Source organism: Canis lupus, chromosome 36 (assembly GCF_011100685.1).
Source record: "Canis lupus familiaris isolate Mischka breed German Shepherd chromosome 36, alternate assembly UU_Cfam_GSD_1.0, whole genome shotgun sequence".
In the NCBI taxonomy this organism is placed as follows: domain Eukaryota; kingdom Metazoa; phylum Chordata; class Mammalia; order Carnivora; family Canidae; genus Canis; species Canis lupus.
Window position 1 is genome coordinate 19,215,653 of NC_049257.1, and position 17,652 is coordinate 19,233,304.

At 34.9% G+C, this 17,652-nt stretch overlaps 1 protein-coding gene and 1 long non-coding RNA gene across 8 annotated transcripts in view; one reads left to right on the forward strand and one right to left on the reverse strand.

Annotated features, from left to right (window-relative positions):
• CHN1 (chimerin 1) overlaps positions 1-17,652 on the reverse strand; it is a 205,298-nt gene that overhangs the window by 107,660 nt on the left and 79,986 nt on the right. For 6 of the 7 annotated variants that reach the window (XM_038584899.1, XM_038584896.1, XM_038584898.1 and 3 more), the window contains exons 4-5: positions 14,144-14,175; positions 11,709-11,822 (exon numbers count right to left, since the gene is read on the reverse strand). In XM_038584899.1, coding sequence (XP_038440827.1) covers positions 11,709-11,822; positions 14,144-14,175 — 146 coding nt within the window. Of the gene's footprint in view, positions 1-11,708; positions 11,823-12,096; positions 12,156-14,143; positions 14,176-17,652 lie in introns of those variants that run through there. The other variant, XM_038584897.1, reaches the window with a different exon arrangement.
• Positions 993-10,133, forward strand: LOC119867835. Its single transcript, XR_005384754.1, has 3 exons — positions 993-1,078; positions 3,421-3,484; positions 10,007-10,133. It is a non-coding gene; the product is annotated as an uncharacterized LOC119867835 (long non-coding RNA).

Here is a 17,652-nt window from a genome sequence, read left to right on the forward strand (position 1 = left end):
AGTAACAATAGTTTCTTCAGCACTATACATATAAAAACACATTCTCACAGGAATTTCTTCCTTAATAGAAGCTTACCAGCTTTCCAAACTCAAAGCCACAAAAAATTAAATCACAACCGCACCTGATACAGAAGAGCCCCATTTTGTCATCGTCCATTCCATCACCAATCATCAAACACTATCATAGGAACTGAAGCTAAATTCACAGAATCTAGCTCAACATTCTTAAACTACCAACCATCAAAACTAACAAACAAGGTATTGATGGCTTTTGTTAGGCATTGGCTATTTATTACTTAACTATTTTGCCAGACAGACAAGAGGGCAAGTCTCTGTAAAGACTAGAGATGGGGACACCTGGGTGGCTCAGCAGTTGAGCGCCTCCCTTCGGCCCAGGGCATGATCCTAGAATTCCAGGATCAAGTCTCACACTAGGCTCCTTGCATGGAGCCTGCCTATGTCTCGGCCTCTCTCTCGTCTCTCTCATGAATAAATGAATAAAATCTTAAAAAAAAAAAAAAAAAAAAGACTAGAGATAACCTTTACTGCTATGGTTAGTCACTAAGAGTGATCACTTAAATTATTTTATTTTACATAAAAATATATGCATATGTAACATGCCATAAAATATAATGTATACATGCCATAAAAATATGTCTATTTTATGCATGACGAATTTCTGGAAGGACACCTAATTGAGAATGACATCATTTCTAAGGAGTGGAACTAAAAGTATGTGGTGTGAAAGTAAGGTAATTTGGCATTATATAAACTTTTTTTTTTTTATAAACTCTCTTATTTGAAAAAAATATAACTACATCCATGTGTTGGTTTCATAATTGTAATAGATGTAAATTACATAAATGCAAATATGCTATTATTTTTATAGATGACTACTGCTGTTTTTCTTTATCCAAGCTCACTACAAAATTATTTTTATAAGCACAAATGACCATCAAATGATTTGATAATGAAATTTTAGCTTAAATAATTAAACTTTATATATATTTGATTTTGCTTTTCTCTTTGTGTGTAGAGGGAACATGTGATGGTGAAAAGTTAACCCTTGAGGATTAGTGTAAGTAATCTTATCCTAAAATGCCTGAAACAGGGTTGATAAGCTTTATAAAAATGATAATGTGTTAACTTAAAACATCTTTATTTAAAAAATCATTAATTTAAAAGCTAAGAGTTTACTTTCGTGCCAAACCCCCGTCAACTTATAAAAAGCGCTGCATGGTTAATCATTACTTTGGATGTTGTTTTTAACAAGTTATATCCTCTATTTCTTAGCTTTTTGTTTTTTAGCAAGTTAAGTCTTGTTTTCCTTATCTGTAAAATGCAGAAAATACAGTTATTACCACATGGGCTTATTTTGTAGATAAAACTGGGTTCTCCAACCTGTATGCTCTGAATGGAGGTTGCAGGTTAAAAGATATCAAAAATGTCTAGTACTGTTAGAGACTGGGAAGGTTTGATGCAGCTGAAGTCCTTGGGCTGGTTACATCAGGCCACATTAACGTAAATATGGTACATTTACCTTAGCATGCCATATAGAACATCACAATTTTCAATGGGTGCCAAAATATGAAAAAGTATCAGAAAATACTGAAAGATAATGCACATAAAGTATTTACCATAGTGCCTGCCTGACTCAGGAAATATTCAGTAAATGTTAACTCTTATATTTATAAAATCATTAAGTCCGTCAATAAGACACATATATGCCAAGTCATTCATAGGAAAGGAGGCATGTTAGCAACACATTCTGGGGCAGTATCTGGTTACCAAGGAACAGATCTTAAATTGAGAACCAGGTAGGTTCTGTACCTTAAAGTAGATACATAAGTCAGATTCCAGTTTCCCTTTACAAAGCAGATGATCAGAGTCAGTTACCTCTCTCGTATCAAAGTTCCTGTCAACAAGCCCCAAAATATACTTGAAATTCAACTCCACCCTCAATGAAATGCCCAGGGGAATTTGCCTTATGTTGTGCCTCAAGAACACAAAGACCAAAAATATCTTGAAATCAGCTTTTTTGATTTCTCTACCTTCTGTTTTAAATCCACTGCAATGTATGCATAACTTTTGAGATGAAACTGAAGCTTAAATAGACAGTATACTAGTGAATAAAAACCATATTGAGCATAAAAAAACATGACAAATGAAGTACCATTCCAGAGTAAGGTGCACATCAAAACCACAATGCTGTACCACCTTCCACCCATGAGGATGTCATATCTACTGTTTAAGTCAAAGACATCCTAACAAGTGTTGGCAAGGAATGAAGAAATTGGAACCCTCATACATCACAGGTGGGATTATAAAATTCTAAAATCATTTTGAAGAAAAATTTAGCAGTTCTTTAAAATGTTAAACATAGAGCCACAATATGATCTAGCAATTTCACTCCTAGGTATCAACTCAAGAGAAATGAAAACGTATGTCTACACAAAAACTTGTATACAACATTATTCATACTCACATATTTATAGCAATGTTATTCATAATAGCCCCAAAGTGGAAACAACTCAAATGTTCATCAACTGATGAGTGGAGAAACAAAATGTAGTCTATATCCATACATCGGAATATTATTCAAATGTTATACATTAATAAAAAGGAATACTATAGTGATATATGTGACAACACAGATGAACCCTGAAAACATGCTAAGGAAAAGAAGTCAGTCACAAAAAACCCACATATTATATGTGATTCCATTTATATGAAATGTCCAGGATATATAAATCTATAGAGACAAAAGTAGGCCAATGGTGAGAAGTGACTGCAAATGGGTATGGAGTTTCTTTTTAAAGAAATGGGTATGAATTAAATGTTCTAAAATTGATTACATAATTTTGTGAATGCATCAAAACCCACTGAATTGTACACTTTAAATGGGTGAATTCCTATGTTAATTACAATTTTAAAAACTTTTCTTTAAAGACTAAGATACAATAACATGGGAAAGCCAAGACTTGTGAATAAAGTTAAGGGGGAGGGGGGGGAGTTGCAATTTTGTAATATATAGAAGCTAAGTGGTTGATATAGGTAGAAGTTTCAGAATACTCTTTGGACAGGAGGTAAATCTTTTTTCAGGCCAGGAAAAAAAAATTTAAAAACCCAGAAAATGGGAATAAAACAAATCAGTCAATTAGCCCTTAACTTTTTTTCTCTAATATTTTAGCAAAAGTCTTTTAGGTTAATTTATCAAAAAGGCGTGTGAAAAAGAGAAAAAAAAAAGTGGGGAGGGTATCTATCTGAACTCACCAAATAAAAGAAACCTGGTAGATTTTTTTTCTTGTTCACCCCACCCCAGCTGCTAGCATTTAATTCTAATTTGTTGACTGAAAATGAGAAATATATCACAGGCTCTTCATACTCAACCTACATATTTAAAATTTCCTCTCCCTGTAGACAGATCACTTGAAAAGCCATTAATCAGAGTGCTTGGTGAACATGAAGTCCAGAACAATAGAATGTGAGTAAATCAAATTGTTTAATGGGAAATCTCTCAAAGTATGCTCCACAGAGGGATTTCATGAAGAGGGTCTCAGAATCAATTGAGTTTGGGAAATGCAGTAGAGTCTTTAAACAATACTCACAGACTCTGACAACCAAAGTTGGAAAGAACTGATTATATTTAATAGTGGGACACTCATGTGGTTCCTCAAATTCACCTCTATACTAGAGATAGTGCTACCAAATGTTGGCCAAGATTCCCCTGTTCCATAGACCCTGGACTCTAGAACACTGTCTTCTGTGACTTCCGTTCTATTGCTCCCAACACTGACCAATTCTTCTCCTAATCAACTATTAAAATAAATTGATACATTGCATTTAGAATTAAATCTTCAGAGATTTGGGAGTTATTATCTTCCATTTTTTTATTACCTTCCATTTTGACCCAAGGTTGCAAGTAGCTTCTTTGATTCTTCCCAAAATAAAAATCACACTATTGTATTTTTTGTGTGTGACTATAAAAATGATACACATGCATTGTAAAGAAATATCAGGCAACTCAGATTCTTTTAGACTTCTCTCTGCATATATATATACACACACACCCCAAACAGATACATAATTTTACCTAAGTAGCATAATACCATACACTGTCCTATATAATGAATTTTGTTTTTCAGACTGTCATAAACCAATACATATTTCAAAATTTATTGAATAAGAAATAAGATATACATATTTTTTAATTAAAAAAATTTATTTAAGTAATCTCTATACCCAACATGGGGCTCAAACTCATGACCCCAAGATCAAGAGCTGCATGCTCTTTGAATTAAGTCAGCCAGGTGCCCCAATAGGATATATAGTTTTTAAAATATATAATAAATATGTTCAAACATATTAACAATATGCTTTCTCAGTTTTTAAATTCTCGTTTGTTCTTCATTATCTAAAATTTTCCAAAAACTCTTATCTTAGTGGTCAGCTCAAAACTAACAGGAAAGTGCCAAACAATGTGGGTATAAAGCATTCTCTGGAATATCCAGATACAGAATTTAGGGATTATCAAGACTCTTGCACATACGTCATCTTGCTCTTCTTCCAATTTAGAGAAGCTAAAATGAGTCAGACTCAAAAGAAATGTCTTTGGTGTTGCCAAATCTGTAGCTAACATTTCTCCTCAACAGGAGCCCTTCGAAATCCATTAAGATATCTAGAAACCCTTTTAAACATTATTTTTCTGTAGCCAAATTAATTACCTAAATAATTCTGGTAAAACTTAGCTCCCACTATCCTTTCCACTAATTATTCTTACTGCTTTCCCACAATGATCCTTCCAAATTATAAACATAATGATCACCTTCTATTAAAAGTCTTCAGTGACTCCCATTTTCTACAGATAAATTTTACAGATAAAATCCAAATTCTTAAGGATGAAATACCAGGCTTCCCTGGCACACTTACTGCTAAAACTTCCTGCACCCCCAAACCCCAGCAGCCTGCCATACACCAAATGTTCCATGCTGTTCTATATATTCCCTCCTTGGCTGTTTCTTACCTAAATGCTTGTTTTTCATCACATCCTATTCTTCTACCTGGCAAACCTCTAGTCTACCTTTAAACATCGTCTTTCTTGACCCATGTAGATAGTACCAACAGGATATAGAAGCTCAATAAATGCTACTATTTTTGATGAGGCAGTTGACTGAGGGATTATTTTAATTACCCAATTTAACAGTGAAAACCAAGCTCCTGTCTCCAAACAAAAGGCCTTGACACATTTATGACACACCAGGAATAAATATTTTAAGGTATATATTAGTCAACGTACAATGGATTTCACTGTGCTAAAATTATTAACATAATCAGGTTTCCCAATCACCCTTAAAATACTGAATTAGGGAGCCTGGGTGGCTCAGTGGTTTAGCGCTGCCTTCAGCCTGGGTTGTGATCCTGGAGACCTGGGATCGAGTCCCACATCGGGGTCCTACCATGGAGCCTGCTTCTTCCTCTGCCTGTGTCTCTGCCTCTCTCTCGCTCTGTGTCTCTCATGAATACATAAATTAAAAAATCTTTAAAAAAATACTGAATTATTTTAAAGTCAGTTTGGAAAAATTTTAAATCAAGTTTTGAAAAACATAAGCAAAAGAACATCAAAACCCAGAATTTACAAAACTCTGGTGTCTCACCTCATATAAAACTTTCTTTGGAGCTAATACCAGATTTTCTTACTATTTACCAAAGCTAAAAATTGGATATACCACTTTAATAAGAGGTTGATCAGGACTAAAAGATTTGAAGAATTATGGCAGAGATGGATCCTCACTGTAGAACAAGGAAACTACTTTGATGAATACCCATGATGTTATAGTATGTAACTGCTATCATCCATCTTCTCTCCTCATTCAACCTACTTCCTTATTTATTTATTTATTTATTTATTTATTTATTTTACTTCCTTCTTTAAAACATGAAAAGAAAACCGGATTTTGTCTGGTCATTCAGACTTCCTCTCAAGCCTTATCTTCCAAAAGAAACTGAGCCCATCTCCCAGCTCTAGAAGCATGTGCTGGTTAGGCAAGCATCAGCACACGCATTTCCCTGCAGATTTTTCAACTGGCTCGGGGGTGGGAAAAGGAGTCCTGAGAAGGCCTGGTCAATTTGAAGGGAAGGATGCCTATTGCATGCGAAGGGAGGGGTTCTGCTGTACTCTGTGGCTAGGCATAAACAAGGAAGCATACAACTCTGATCGTCCCTGGCAGCCACTTTTTGACTATAAGAAAAGCCAGGCTTAGACTGGAGCTGATGCTGTGAGTGGCCATGAATAGAAATAAGATAACAAGTCCTTGATAACATCGATAGAGTACTGATCATCCACGCTGTTGCATTTCCAGATTTCTCATTATGTGAGGTATTTCCTTAAGTAATTTATTGTTTGAGCCAATAGAGTTTGCTTATTTTGAATGTCAGATAATCAGATAATACTTGGACCTGAGCGAGTCTCAACTGATAGAGAATTTGATTCTTAAAATGGTGCTAATTACAGATTTTTAAAAGTTCTCTTTTGCAAACTAATGGGATTATAATCCCCACTCTATAGTAAACTAAAGCTCAGAGAGGTAAATATATATAATAAGGTCAGGGAACTAGAACTCATGTTTGTCAGGCTCTAAGTTACTACAACTATTTTCAAAGTTCCAACAGTGAGAGCAGTAATTGCAATTATATTTTGTGACAGATGTTTTAAAATCTCAATTTCTTATTTCCTCTGACCTTCTTCTCTTTCAACCTGTACGTTAATCAAAAGTTTTCCTGTTTAGGTCATTAAATGTTCTTCCAAGGGCACCTAGGTGGTGCAGTCAGTTAAGCATCCGATTCTTGGTTTCAGCTAGGGTCCTGATGTCAGATCAAGCCCAGTGTGGCCCTCCATACTCAGCAAGGAATCTGCTTGGGATTCTCCCTCTGCCCCTTCCCCTGCTTGCTCATGCAGGCGTGTGCGCTCGTGCTCACTCTCTCTCTCAAATCAATCAAACTTTTATTTTTTTTATTTTTTTCAATCTTTTAAAAAATGTTTCTTCTTCCAGCTTTCTTTTCTAGTTTTAGTAAAATACATACTTAAGATTACATTTTTCTTGCCAGTAAAAATGAATAAATTTAGCAGATCAGGCCACTGAGAAAAAGGGATATTTGTATATCCAAGGGAACCAATGTTATCAAAGAGTATAATAAATCAAAGCAATGCATAACTTTAGTCCTGATATCATAGTAAATGTGCAACATTGATATAAAGAGGCATTTTAATATTTCCAAGAAAATTATTGGATGGAATCCAAGCAAGTTAGCCCTACGTTAAATGAATGGCTTAGGAAGAGTTAACAGTGAGATCCTAGAGGCAAGCTATGTGATTCACCCATTAGCACACTTAAGCTAAGGCAGGAAAGGTAAACAGCTATTGAGGATCACAATGTTATTTATAAATTTGTTGAGATAGTAAAGGACTTTTTGCATTCACATCAATTCCATAAAAATATGAAAATCTTAGGTAAATATAGTGAAAAGGCCAGTTTTCAATGTGTTGTCATTAGATCTACATACAGAAATTGTTTAGACCTTATCAGGTATAGGAGTGGCAAGAGAAAATAGATACCAAATATTTAAAAGATCATTTCATATGATCACTTATATTAGCTCTTCACTGATCTTTACATCTTCTTATTTCACTATTTCCAAGAATTCATGGTGCACTGTTTGTGTAACTCTATCAGTTATTTATACTAAACAATTGTTTTGATAGGTCATTGTTTAAGAAAATACAGGAAAAGATGGAGAATTTAATCAGAGAATTTGAATTTTAAAGAAATGAAAATTTGCACCTAAGTAACACAAAATATGAAATATTCTTAACATTTAATAAAAAGGACAATACAAAACATGCACTAGTCCTATCTCTCTTCACTTGTCATTCTGTATGTATAACACTGAACCTAATTTTTTCTTCTAGTGAGAAAAATTATATAATGACCTTTAAATATTTTTAAAGAATTAGTTCTAAACTATGAAAATCATAAAAAAAATGTTTTCAAAACCAAATTCCTTAAATTATCTTAGGTTTTTTATTTGATATTTGCAATATATCCAACTGTAACTAATCCAAATGTTGTCAAAATCAATACACAGAAAATCCCAAAGTCACTGAAATACTTCATGCTTTGTGACATATAATCCAGTGCTTGGGCTAGCACTCTGTCTTCAACTACACATTCCAACCATGTGAATGCCTGTCTATATGCTTCCATTGTATAAAAAACTTTCACTGATCAACAATCATTTTTCTTGAACCAAGTGGTCAACATGAGCAAAGGCAGAAAAGCCAGAAAAACATGACCTGAAATTCAGGCTGAGATCTGGTACAGGAGAAGATGCTGCACAAGAGAAAAGTAAGACATTACATACAGACAACCTCCTAAGCTGTACAACGAGAATCTCTTTTCTGATTACAGAAAATTGGTACCATGACAGCACACATACAATACATACCCCCCTACATAAATCCTCACATTATATATAAAGATCATCATTGAAGGATTAGGCCCCATAAGTACTGGGGAGATGCCAATGATAGAGAGAGGTGTGATCTTTGAAACCTTGTGCCCCACTCAACACCACAACTTTGCTGATCACTGCATCTGATTTTAAGATTGGTCATTAATGATACTGTGTAAGATACATTTGAGGGTACAAGGCTTGGTAGAGTGAGATTTCCAAGCAATTACTGAACTAGTTTTGAAATCAAAAAGAAGGGTAAAATTGAGAAATCCTGAAAAAATAAAAGGCTGTTGGGTTTGGCTGTGTGATATGAGCAAGAAGACAAAGTCCTCTTAACCATGAGATAATATAGGCACAGTACCATGGGCTTTCCATTCTATGAGAAAGTATGAAATATAAAAAAATAAAAAGGTGCGCTCCCAAATACAAAAGGAAAACTCAAAACTAAAGTTAATTTTAAAAGCAACTTATATATTTTTTTAAAAACTTAATCTTATAAACACCAAAAAAAATGTTTGATATGGGATATGGTGTCTAAGACAATGTGAGATGAAGGCTTCTAAATGCAGTACTACCAGGGTCCACAAACATCTTAATATAGCTAAGAAAAAAAAGAAAAGTGAGGTCTTGGTTTCAGTCTTGTCGACTGACTAAATAATAGTGTCACCAGCTAATAAAGGGAATACAGATGTTACAGCGTACTTAGGAGGAAAATGGACAAGTTCAGTTTTGTACACAACAAGGTTAAGGTGCCAATGCAGCAACTTGAATTCAAGGACTTGTTTTTAAGATTTTATTTATTTATTCATGAGCAACACAGAGAGGCAGAGACATAGGCAGAGGGAGAAACAGGACCCCCATGAGGAGCCTGATGTGGGACTTGATCCCAGGCCCCAGGATCATGACTTGAGCCAAAGACAGACGCTTAACCACTGAGCCACCCAGGTGCCCCGGTTGTTGGTAACTTTAGGGCTGATGGTTAACACAATAAATGCATATTGAACATTGATGTTTATAAATTTTTAAACTGGCTCCCCTAAACAGATCATGCATAATGTTGAAAACAAAATAAACTGATGTGACTTGGAAGAATCATCAGTTCAAATGGGGAATATCCAATATATCAATACAACTTATTTTCATATTCTCCTTAACACTTTCCTGCTATACATCTAGTTCAAATCCAGGAAGATCATATTTCAGCATGTAAATTACAGTGTATATTCACAAATTCCCTACTCCAACTACAGACCCTTTTACTCATTACTATTTCTTTTCTATGTATAGTTTTATGGTTATTTTCAATAACAAAAGAAAGGCTGTATGTTTCCTCCAGACATAAGAACTAGAAATATTCCCATCCATCTCATGCTCATCTATTCTCCAATTTCTATCTCAGATTTCCTAGGCTCAACTGGATGTAAGTAATTATAAAATTACAGGATTATATTATATTGTATTATATTATAAAAACACAGCTACTGTATTCCTACAGTTCCTACAGGTAGGAAGGAGGAAGAGCCTTGGAGCTTGAGGTGCCACTTTTCTCTACACTAAACCCCTGGCCCTAGGATGTTCACTGATGTCCTTCAGTGAAAAGTAAGGGACAGCCACGCTAGAAGGTGAGTAGCAATATGATATAATGAAGTACCTGAACTTTGCAATGAGGCAACACTGAGCTCCAGTTCAGTTCTGTAACTTCCTATGTGACCTTGGAGCGATTTAGGGCAGATAGCAATAAAAGGAAAGGAGAGTGTTATGCAGATATCTATCTATATTTCCCTCATCCTACGTCCTTCTTCGTTATTCTGGTCCATATGTCTTCATGTGTACACTCGCTTACCCCAAACACACAGACAGTCAGACTATTGGGAAATGGAGTGTTATAGAATCTTAGAATTACAGAATGCTTGCCATAAAAAGAAGAAAAAACTGACTTCAGGGAATTCTGTGATTTACCTGAATCGGTCTTTAGCTCATTTGGTGGTAAAATGAATAAGTATTTGAATTTCCAGCCCAGAATTTTTCCCCATATACCATAATTTAAACCAAAAAACAACATAATTAAATAATTGAAGGAAGATTCACATTTTATAATCTGCCATTAAAATAAAATTTCTGCACCTGCAAACAAGCTTTATTCTCCAAGAGCACAACTGATTCAGAATTTGGTAGAAAACAATACTAGATTTTTGACAGAAAGATTAAGTCTTGTGGATGGGATTAAGAGCAGTCCCTGCTAACTCAAACAGGCATGAGTGATCAGAGGAGTTCAACATGGTCATATTAGAACAACAACATCATCTTCCCTGTTCTCTCATTGTGGCTACCCAAATAATTGCCATGTCTCTGACCCCCTTCTGAGGAAGTCTCTACTTTTAAGTCTTTTCCAAAGAATGGATGAATGAACGCACAAAGACAATGGATAATTATTCCAAGCCTTTGGAGAGGCAGCAATGGAGAGTGACTAAGAGCCTAGACTCTGAAGCCAGAATCGCTGGCTTCAAATATCAGCTACCCAAATTCCTAAACGTATCCCCCTGGCCAAGTTACTCAACTTCTACATCCTCGGTTCCCTTCTCTGTGAAGTGAGGATAGTAACAGTACACACATCCTAGAGTTGCTGAGAAGATTAAATGAGGTCCAAGGCCCAGCAGGAAGTAAGCCCAGTGGGTAAGCATGCTATTGTATTACTGTTCTGTTATTACTGCAGGGCATGGAAATACGTTTCTGTGCACTATACTATAAGCTAAGAAGAGCCAAAATACTAGGCAAAGTTCAGTTGAGAGGAAAGAGCCAAGAGCTCCCAAGAAAAGCTGCTTCAACCAAAAGCCAACGTAAGAGAAATGATATTGGCTTTAATTTTATGAGTTACAAAGATCATTTCTCTCAGTTCCTTTCCTTATTCAAGAAATCGATGGGAATTGACACAGCAGGACAGATGGGACAGAAAGGGTAAGATGAAATAGAAGAAAGCAGCTACAATAAAAATGCTTTAAAAGTTTTTCAATTCTTAATTACTGAGTGCTACCATTCATGAGGAATTTTTTAAGGGTCTCAAAGCTATTAAAATGGTAATTAGGTCCCAAGAAAACAAGAACCAATTCAATTACATGCTGGATGCTTTTAAAATTTAAAGCCCTCTATTAAGAGGGTTTTAAATGAAGCACAGTTATAATTACAGGTCCATGACCAACCTTAAAGCCAAAGTGTAGGTTCCCGGCTGACGCTGGCTCTCACGAATAAGGTAACTCCCTTCAGCCACACTCAAGAGCTGGTCTGCTTCTTCTCGGGAGATCATGCCGTGAAATCTAAGAAAAAAGTCAATTCAGAAACTGAATGCTTTCTACCTTTTTTAGTAAAGCAAAATAAAATAAACCCCTCCACCCTCTCCTGTTGTTTTCTAGACAAAGTACTGCCATATAGTCGAAGGGGAGCAGTTGAGTTTAACTCTGCTTATGTTTCTCTGGGCCTGGCCCCTGGCCAGCTTCCCTGTGGTAACAAGAACCATACCAAAGTAGCTCTCCAATTCATTTAACAATTTTGAAATCAAAATTCACATCCATCTAAGGGAAGATCAACCACCTCTCTCGAGAGGACGTTCCCTTCTCATGTAGCTGTCTGACCATATGGACATACTAACAAATATCCAGCAATGTGTCCCATTTCCTTCCTGCACACTAGTGGCACTGCTCCAGAATTCTGGCTCACAATCTAAGTTGGCAATTTCCCAGGACCCTGGGTTGCCCTTAATTGGCATGATTGCTCAATAATGTGCATAATCTGCATCACTGGATACTCAGGCCAAAAGCAAACAACAGTAATACTTGCTTTCACTCCCTGCTAAAATCCTATTTTTGATTAACAGGGAAAAAAGCAGGAAGAAGAAAAAACATAAATAACACAGTCTTTACACAAAGACAGTAGATTCATCTACAGCATTCTGACATAAAACACTGAAAAAAAATGTCAGTGGTGACTGATGATTATTAAAAGGGAAAAAATCTTATATATTTGTATGGTGATTTAAAATTAAAACTTACAAAGAACTTACACATATATTATGTCCTTTCAGTAATTCAAGAATAACTGAATTGAGGGATTGCTCAAGTGATACCGTGTGGTTTTCACTAGTATGAAAAATACAACAGTCACTTGATTTTGGAATGAAATGGCACCTTGAAAATGTAGGGACTTTACTAGTGGACAAGTGGCAAATTTTTGGAGTTTTTATAATGGAAATGGTTCAGTCTTTCTCAATTTTGGTCTTAAAACAGTTCATGGTACATATGTTCAATTCATGATAATCAGAGCAGCTAGGTTTAAAAGTGGACCCTGGGAATTTCTTATCTTCATATATCTCTCAATCATTCAGAACCAGATCCATCAGACTCTGCCAGAGGCAGGAAGACTACTGGTAACCTATGCCTGGTAGTAACACATACCATAGATTAGCATATTAGCATATTGTTTTAAGTTTACATGACATCAGTTAATAACGTCGGTAAAATTTAATATTTATTTGTTTTTAAAAACTCAATTATTTTAAAATAAAATCACATTCAAGGATACAGACTTTGGAACAGAACCTGACAAAGCTATTTAAAGATCTGTAAAACTCTTCATACCATTTGAACCGAAATTTCCACCCCAGAAAAAGCTTTATGCACTAAGATGTTTCTGATAATATCATTTTATAATATAGTTTAGAAGCAAACTAAGTGCCAAAAGCAGCAGTGACTAAATTACAACCATAAGTACCATCAGTGGCTCTCCCCAACTCATAAGTGCCTATGTTCTATGTTCTATTCACAAAAGTTATGAAAACTTAAACAGAATTTTAAAAAATTTAAAATACTTGCTACACACGTCATTGTTTATCTGATATAATCTTAAGTCTTGAAAAAGGCTTATTCGAGGAATGATTGGGTTATAGGTGATTTTTATTCTTTGTTCCAAAGGGCTGTATTTCTTTTTTTTATAATCAGAAAAATTAAGCATTTAAAAAATTACTACAGCATTTTTCATAAAATAGAAAAATGTTCATTATTAAGTGGAAAAATCAGGATATAAAATTAAATCTATAATATCTCAATTTTGTAAGACCATTAGGAAAATAGATCCTCAGAAGGTAATACTTTGGACTGTTAACACTAGTTACTTCTGCATAGCATAAATTTACTTAAAGAAAATCTGGAAAATAAAGTATAAATATACAATAAACCACCCCTACCCTCACTGTATGTACCTATGTAAATATACATTGATATGCTTAATACATATACACACAAATATATACATTTTCCTTCATACACATCAAGGATTAATTATTTATATGAATTGCATCTTTATTTTATCATTCCATATACACATTTTTCCATGCTATTTGCTTCTCTACACTATTCTCTTTATTTTTCATATTTTCACCAGTTAGAATAATTTGTAAACAGAAAATAATTTAACTCATTCAAACTTGAATACTTCCTTCATCTTGCTTTTTTTTCCATCTTGCTTTTATTTTTACTACAAGCATCCATTTACCTCTCTTACATATTTATTTACATTTACATTACCATTTATCCTCTCTTACATATTCCAATCTATAAAATGTTTTCTCATAATCCATACTTACTCTCTTCCATAGTACTTTGGTCTGTTTTCCACCTATTTGGGAAGGAAAAAAAAAGATATTTGTGAAGATGCAAATGTTCAGAACATAAATCAACATTTTGTATATGTGGTAAAATAAAACATACATTAAGAAAAGGAATTAGAATAAGATTTAAAATATCACAGTCTGGAGTCCCAGTTCTATCAGCAGGTTAACTCTGCCATTCGGACTTCTCATTTCACCTCTCAGGTCTATTTCTTATCTAAAAAGGGCTATGTATGTAAAAAGAGTTGGATTAAATCTAACCTTTCATTTCTAGGATTTTATGAATCTGAAAAATATTTACATCATTTTATCCAAAAAAAGTAAAATAAAACTTAATGCCACAATTGTGTCAGAACAGACTGTAGCTTTTTCTCCCTTCCTCTCTCTCCTGTTACTCCATCTTTTCCATTCTGTTCACACCTCAATATAATCTTGCCCTTTTCTCCTTCCATCAGCTCTTCCTTCACTAGAGTTTATCCCTCTCCTCCCCGCAGCATTGCATGGCAGGTATGTTGGCTGTGGCTAAAGAAAGGCTCCACAGAAAGGATTCTAAAGAATTTGTACTGGAGTAAACTGAAAGAGAGTATCTGGCCCATACATTCAAGAAACATTTACTGGATGTTCATTGTGTGATAGGTGCTGTCCTACCCAGAAGAGGATATATTACTGTAATAAGACAAAAACTGTCATTACTTTCTGAAACTTAGAGACACAGAAGAAGTTTCGAGAAAACAAACAGTAAAATAGAAAGTAGTATTAAGTGCTATAATAAAAAATAAGTCCGTATAATGTGAAAGGGAGGGCTAATGAAGTATTTAAATTGGGTGGGCGGGAAAGGCCTCCCCGAGAAGGTGACATTTCAACTGGGTTCTGATGTCCTGAATGTCTTTTTCCAAGAAGATATACAGATAACAAACAGACACATAAAAAGATGCCTGACATCACTAATTATCAGGGAAATGCAAATCAGAACCATAATAAGATTTATCACCTTACACCTGTCAGGATGGATAGACTAAGAAACACAAGAAACAAGTTTTGGTGAGGATGTGGAGAAAAAGGAACCCTCATGCACTGTTCATGGTAATGCAAACTGGTGCAGCCACTGTGGAAAACAGTATGGAGGTTCCTAAAAAATTTAAAAAAGAGGGGCACCTTGGCTGGCCCAGTCAGTAGAGGGTATGACATTTGATCTCAGAGTCATGAGTTCAAGTCCCACATTAGGTGTAGAGCTTACTTTAAAAAAAAATAAAAATAGATATATCATAAGATCCAATAATTCACTACCAGATATTTACCCAATGAAATTATATATGCACCCCTATGTTTACTGTAGTGTTATTTACAATAACCAAATTATGGAAGCAGCCCAAGTGTCCAGTGATGGATGAATGGATAAAGACAATGTTGTACACACACACACACACACACACAATGACTACACAGCCATAAAAATGAATGAGATTTTGCCATTTGCAATAACATGAAGATATTATGCAAAATGAAATAAGTTGGACACAGAAAGATAAATACCATATGATTTCACTTTTAAGTGGAATCTTAAAAAAACAAAATGAACAGACTCTTAAATACAGAGAACAAAATCATGGTCACCAAAGGGAGCAAGAGGGAGGTGACAGGTGAAATAAAGAGGATTAAGAGGTGCAAATTTCCAGTTATAAAATAAATGATGGAGATAGAAAGTACAGCATAGGGAATATAGTCAATAATGTTGTAATAACATTGTACGGTGACAGATGATGACTACACTGGTTGTGGTGAGCAATGAGTAATCTATAAACTTGAATTAATATGTTGTATACCTGAAACTAATGCAGCATGGTATGTCATTTATGTTTCAATAATTTAAGATATAAAAATAGACTTAACAGATTAAAAATATTTTAATAAAAAATTTTAAAATGAAAATAAATATATTTACAGTAATATACACCAATAGGGGAATTAGTAAGCTGATTTATAGTAAATGCAGTTTGGAGGAATGATGTGGATCTACAGGGAGTAACATGAAGAAGTCACCAAGACAAACTATTGAATATAAATGTAAGTCATGGAGTAATTATACAGTATGGCACCATTTAGGAAAAGCCCAGGTACACTATACTTTAATATACATTTACAGAATTGAGAGATATCTGGAAAAATATATACCAAATTCAAATGGTTTCTTTCCAGGAAGGCTGGGGAGAGCTGAACTGATGGGCCCATTGAGAAGGCAAAAGAAAGACTTTAGTATTATCTGTAACATAATTTTTAATAAAGAATGCATTTATGCATTGCTAATATTATCTGATAACACCTTTAAAAATAGAAATCAAGATTAATTTTTGTGTAATTTTAGAGTCTTGGACATATTAAGATATATTCCCTCAATAGGGTCCCTCAAATCTTAACATCTTTGCAGGTGGCTGAAGGTAAAAGAAGCTTATCAGGCCTATGGGAATGAAGTAAAAAGAAAGGAAAGTTCTTGAATACACTGTATTCAATGATGGACATTCTGGACAGTACAAAGAATTGGTGTGGCTGAGGTACTGGTGGCCTTAAATGGTGTAGCAGTCCAATGGTGTTACAACCCAAGACAAATACTGATTATTTGATATTCCTGCATTAGGTACACAAAAATGCTTCCACTGATTACCTAACTACTCGTCTTCATAAAACAATTGATTAGGTCTTACATTGCTGAATAATTACTTTGCTTTGCCCAAAAGAATTTTGAACTAAAGGAAATTAGGAAAATTTAAATTTTTCTTAAATTAAAAAAATTAAAAATTAAAAAAAGGAAATTAGGTAAACATTGGGTGATTAATACAATACTGTCAAAATAAGCAGTAAGTCCAAAATAAATTGATAAACCAATCGCCTATTTTCTGCTTTTCTATAACGGAAGTATCAAATAAAACAAGTTTAAACTAACTTTTTTTTCTCTTCTATCTAGATAGTGAAGGGGATCAGAATATGCCACTTCAGCATAAGGATTCTTTTGAGCTGAAGGCAATTAAGAAACCACAAATAAGGAAAGAACAATGGGCCCTCCCCCTTTCACCTCAAAGTGGGACATAAATTTCCCTCTGTAAAGGTGTCCCCTCCCATAACAGGGAGAGAAGAACACAATGATTCCAGGGACAACTCTTAATCCACTGAGATGACTGGAGTCTGCATAAGAAACCTTGCCAAAATACCCTTACTTACTAAACAGTTCCTAATCACCATTCCACAACTCATCCTAACCCCTCTGAGGCCCAAACCCCTTTTGCTTTGCCTGGTCTCTTCACCACACTTTATCACCCTTTGTTAAAGTGGTATATAAGCCACCAGCTGAAATTGCCGTTTGGGGTTTTCATTTATCAGCTCTGAGCCCCTCTTCTCCTGTGTGCAGAGGAAATAAACCTCTTCCACAATTAATCTCTTTTGTCAGTTCAATGTGTAGGCCCCAGACACTGAACCTAAGAGAAGAGAAGAGG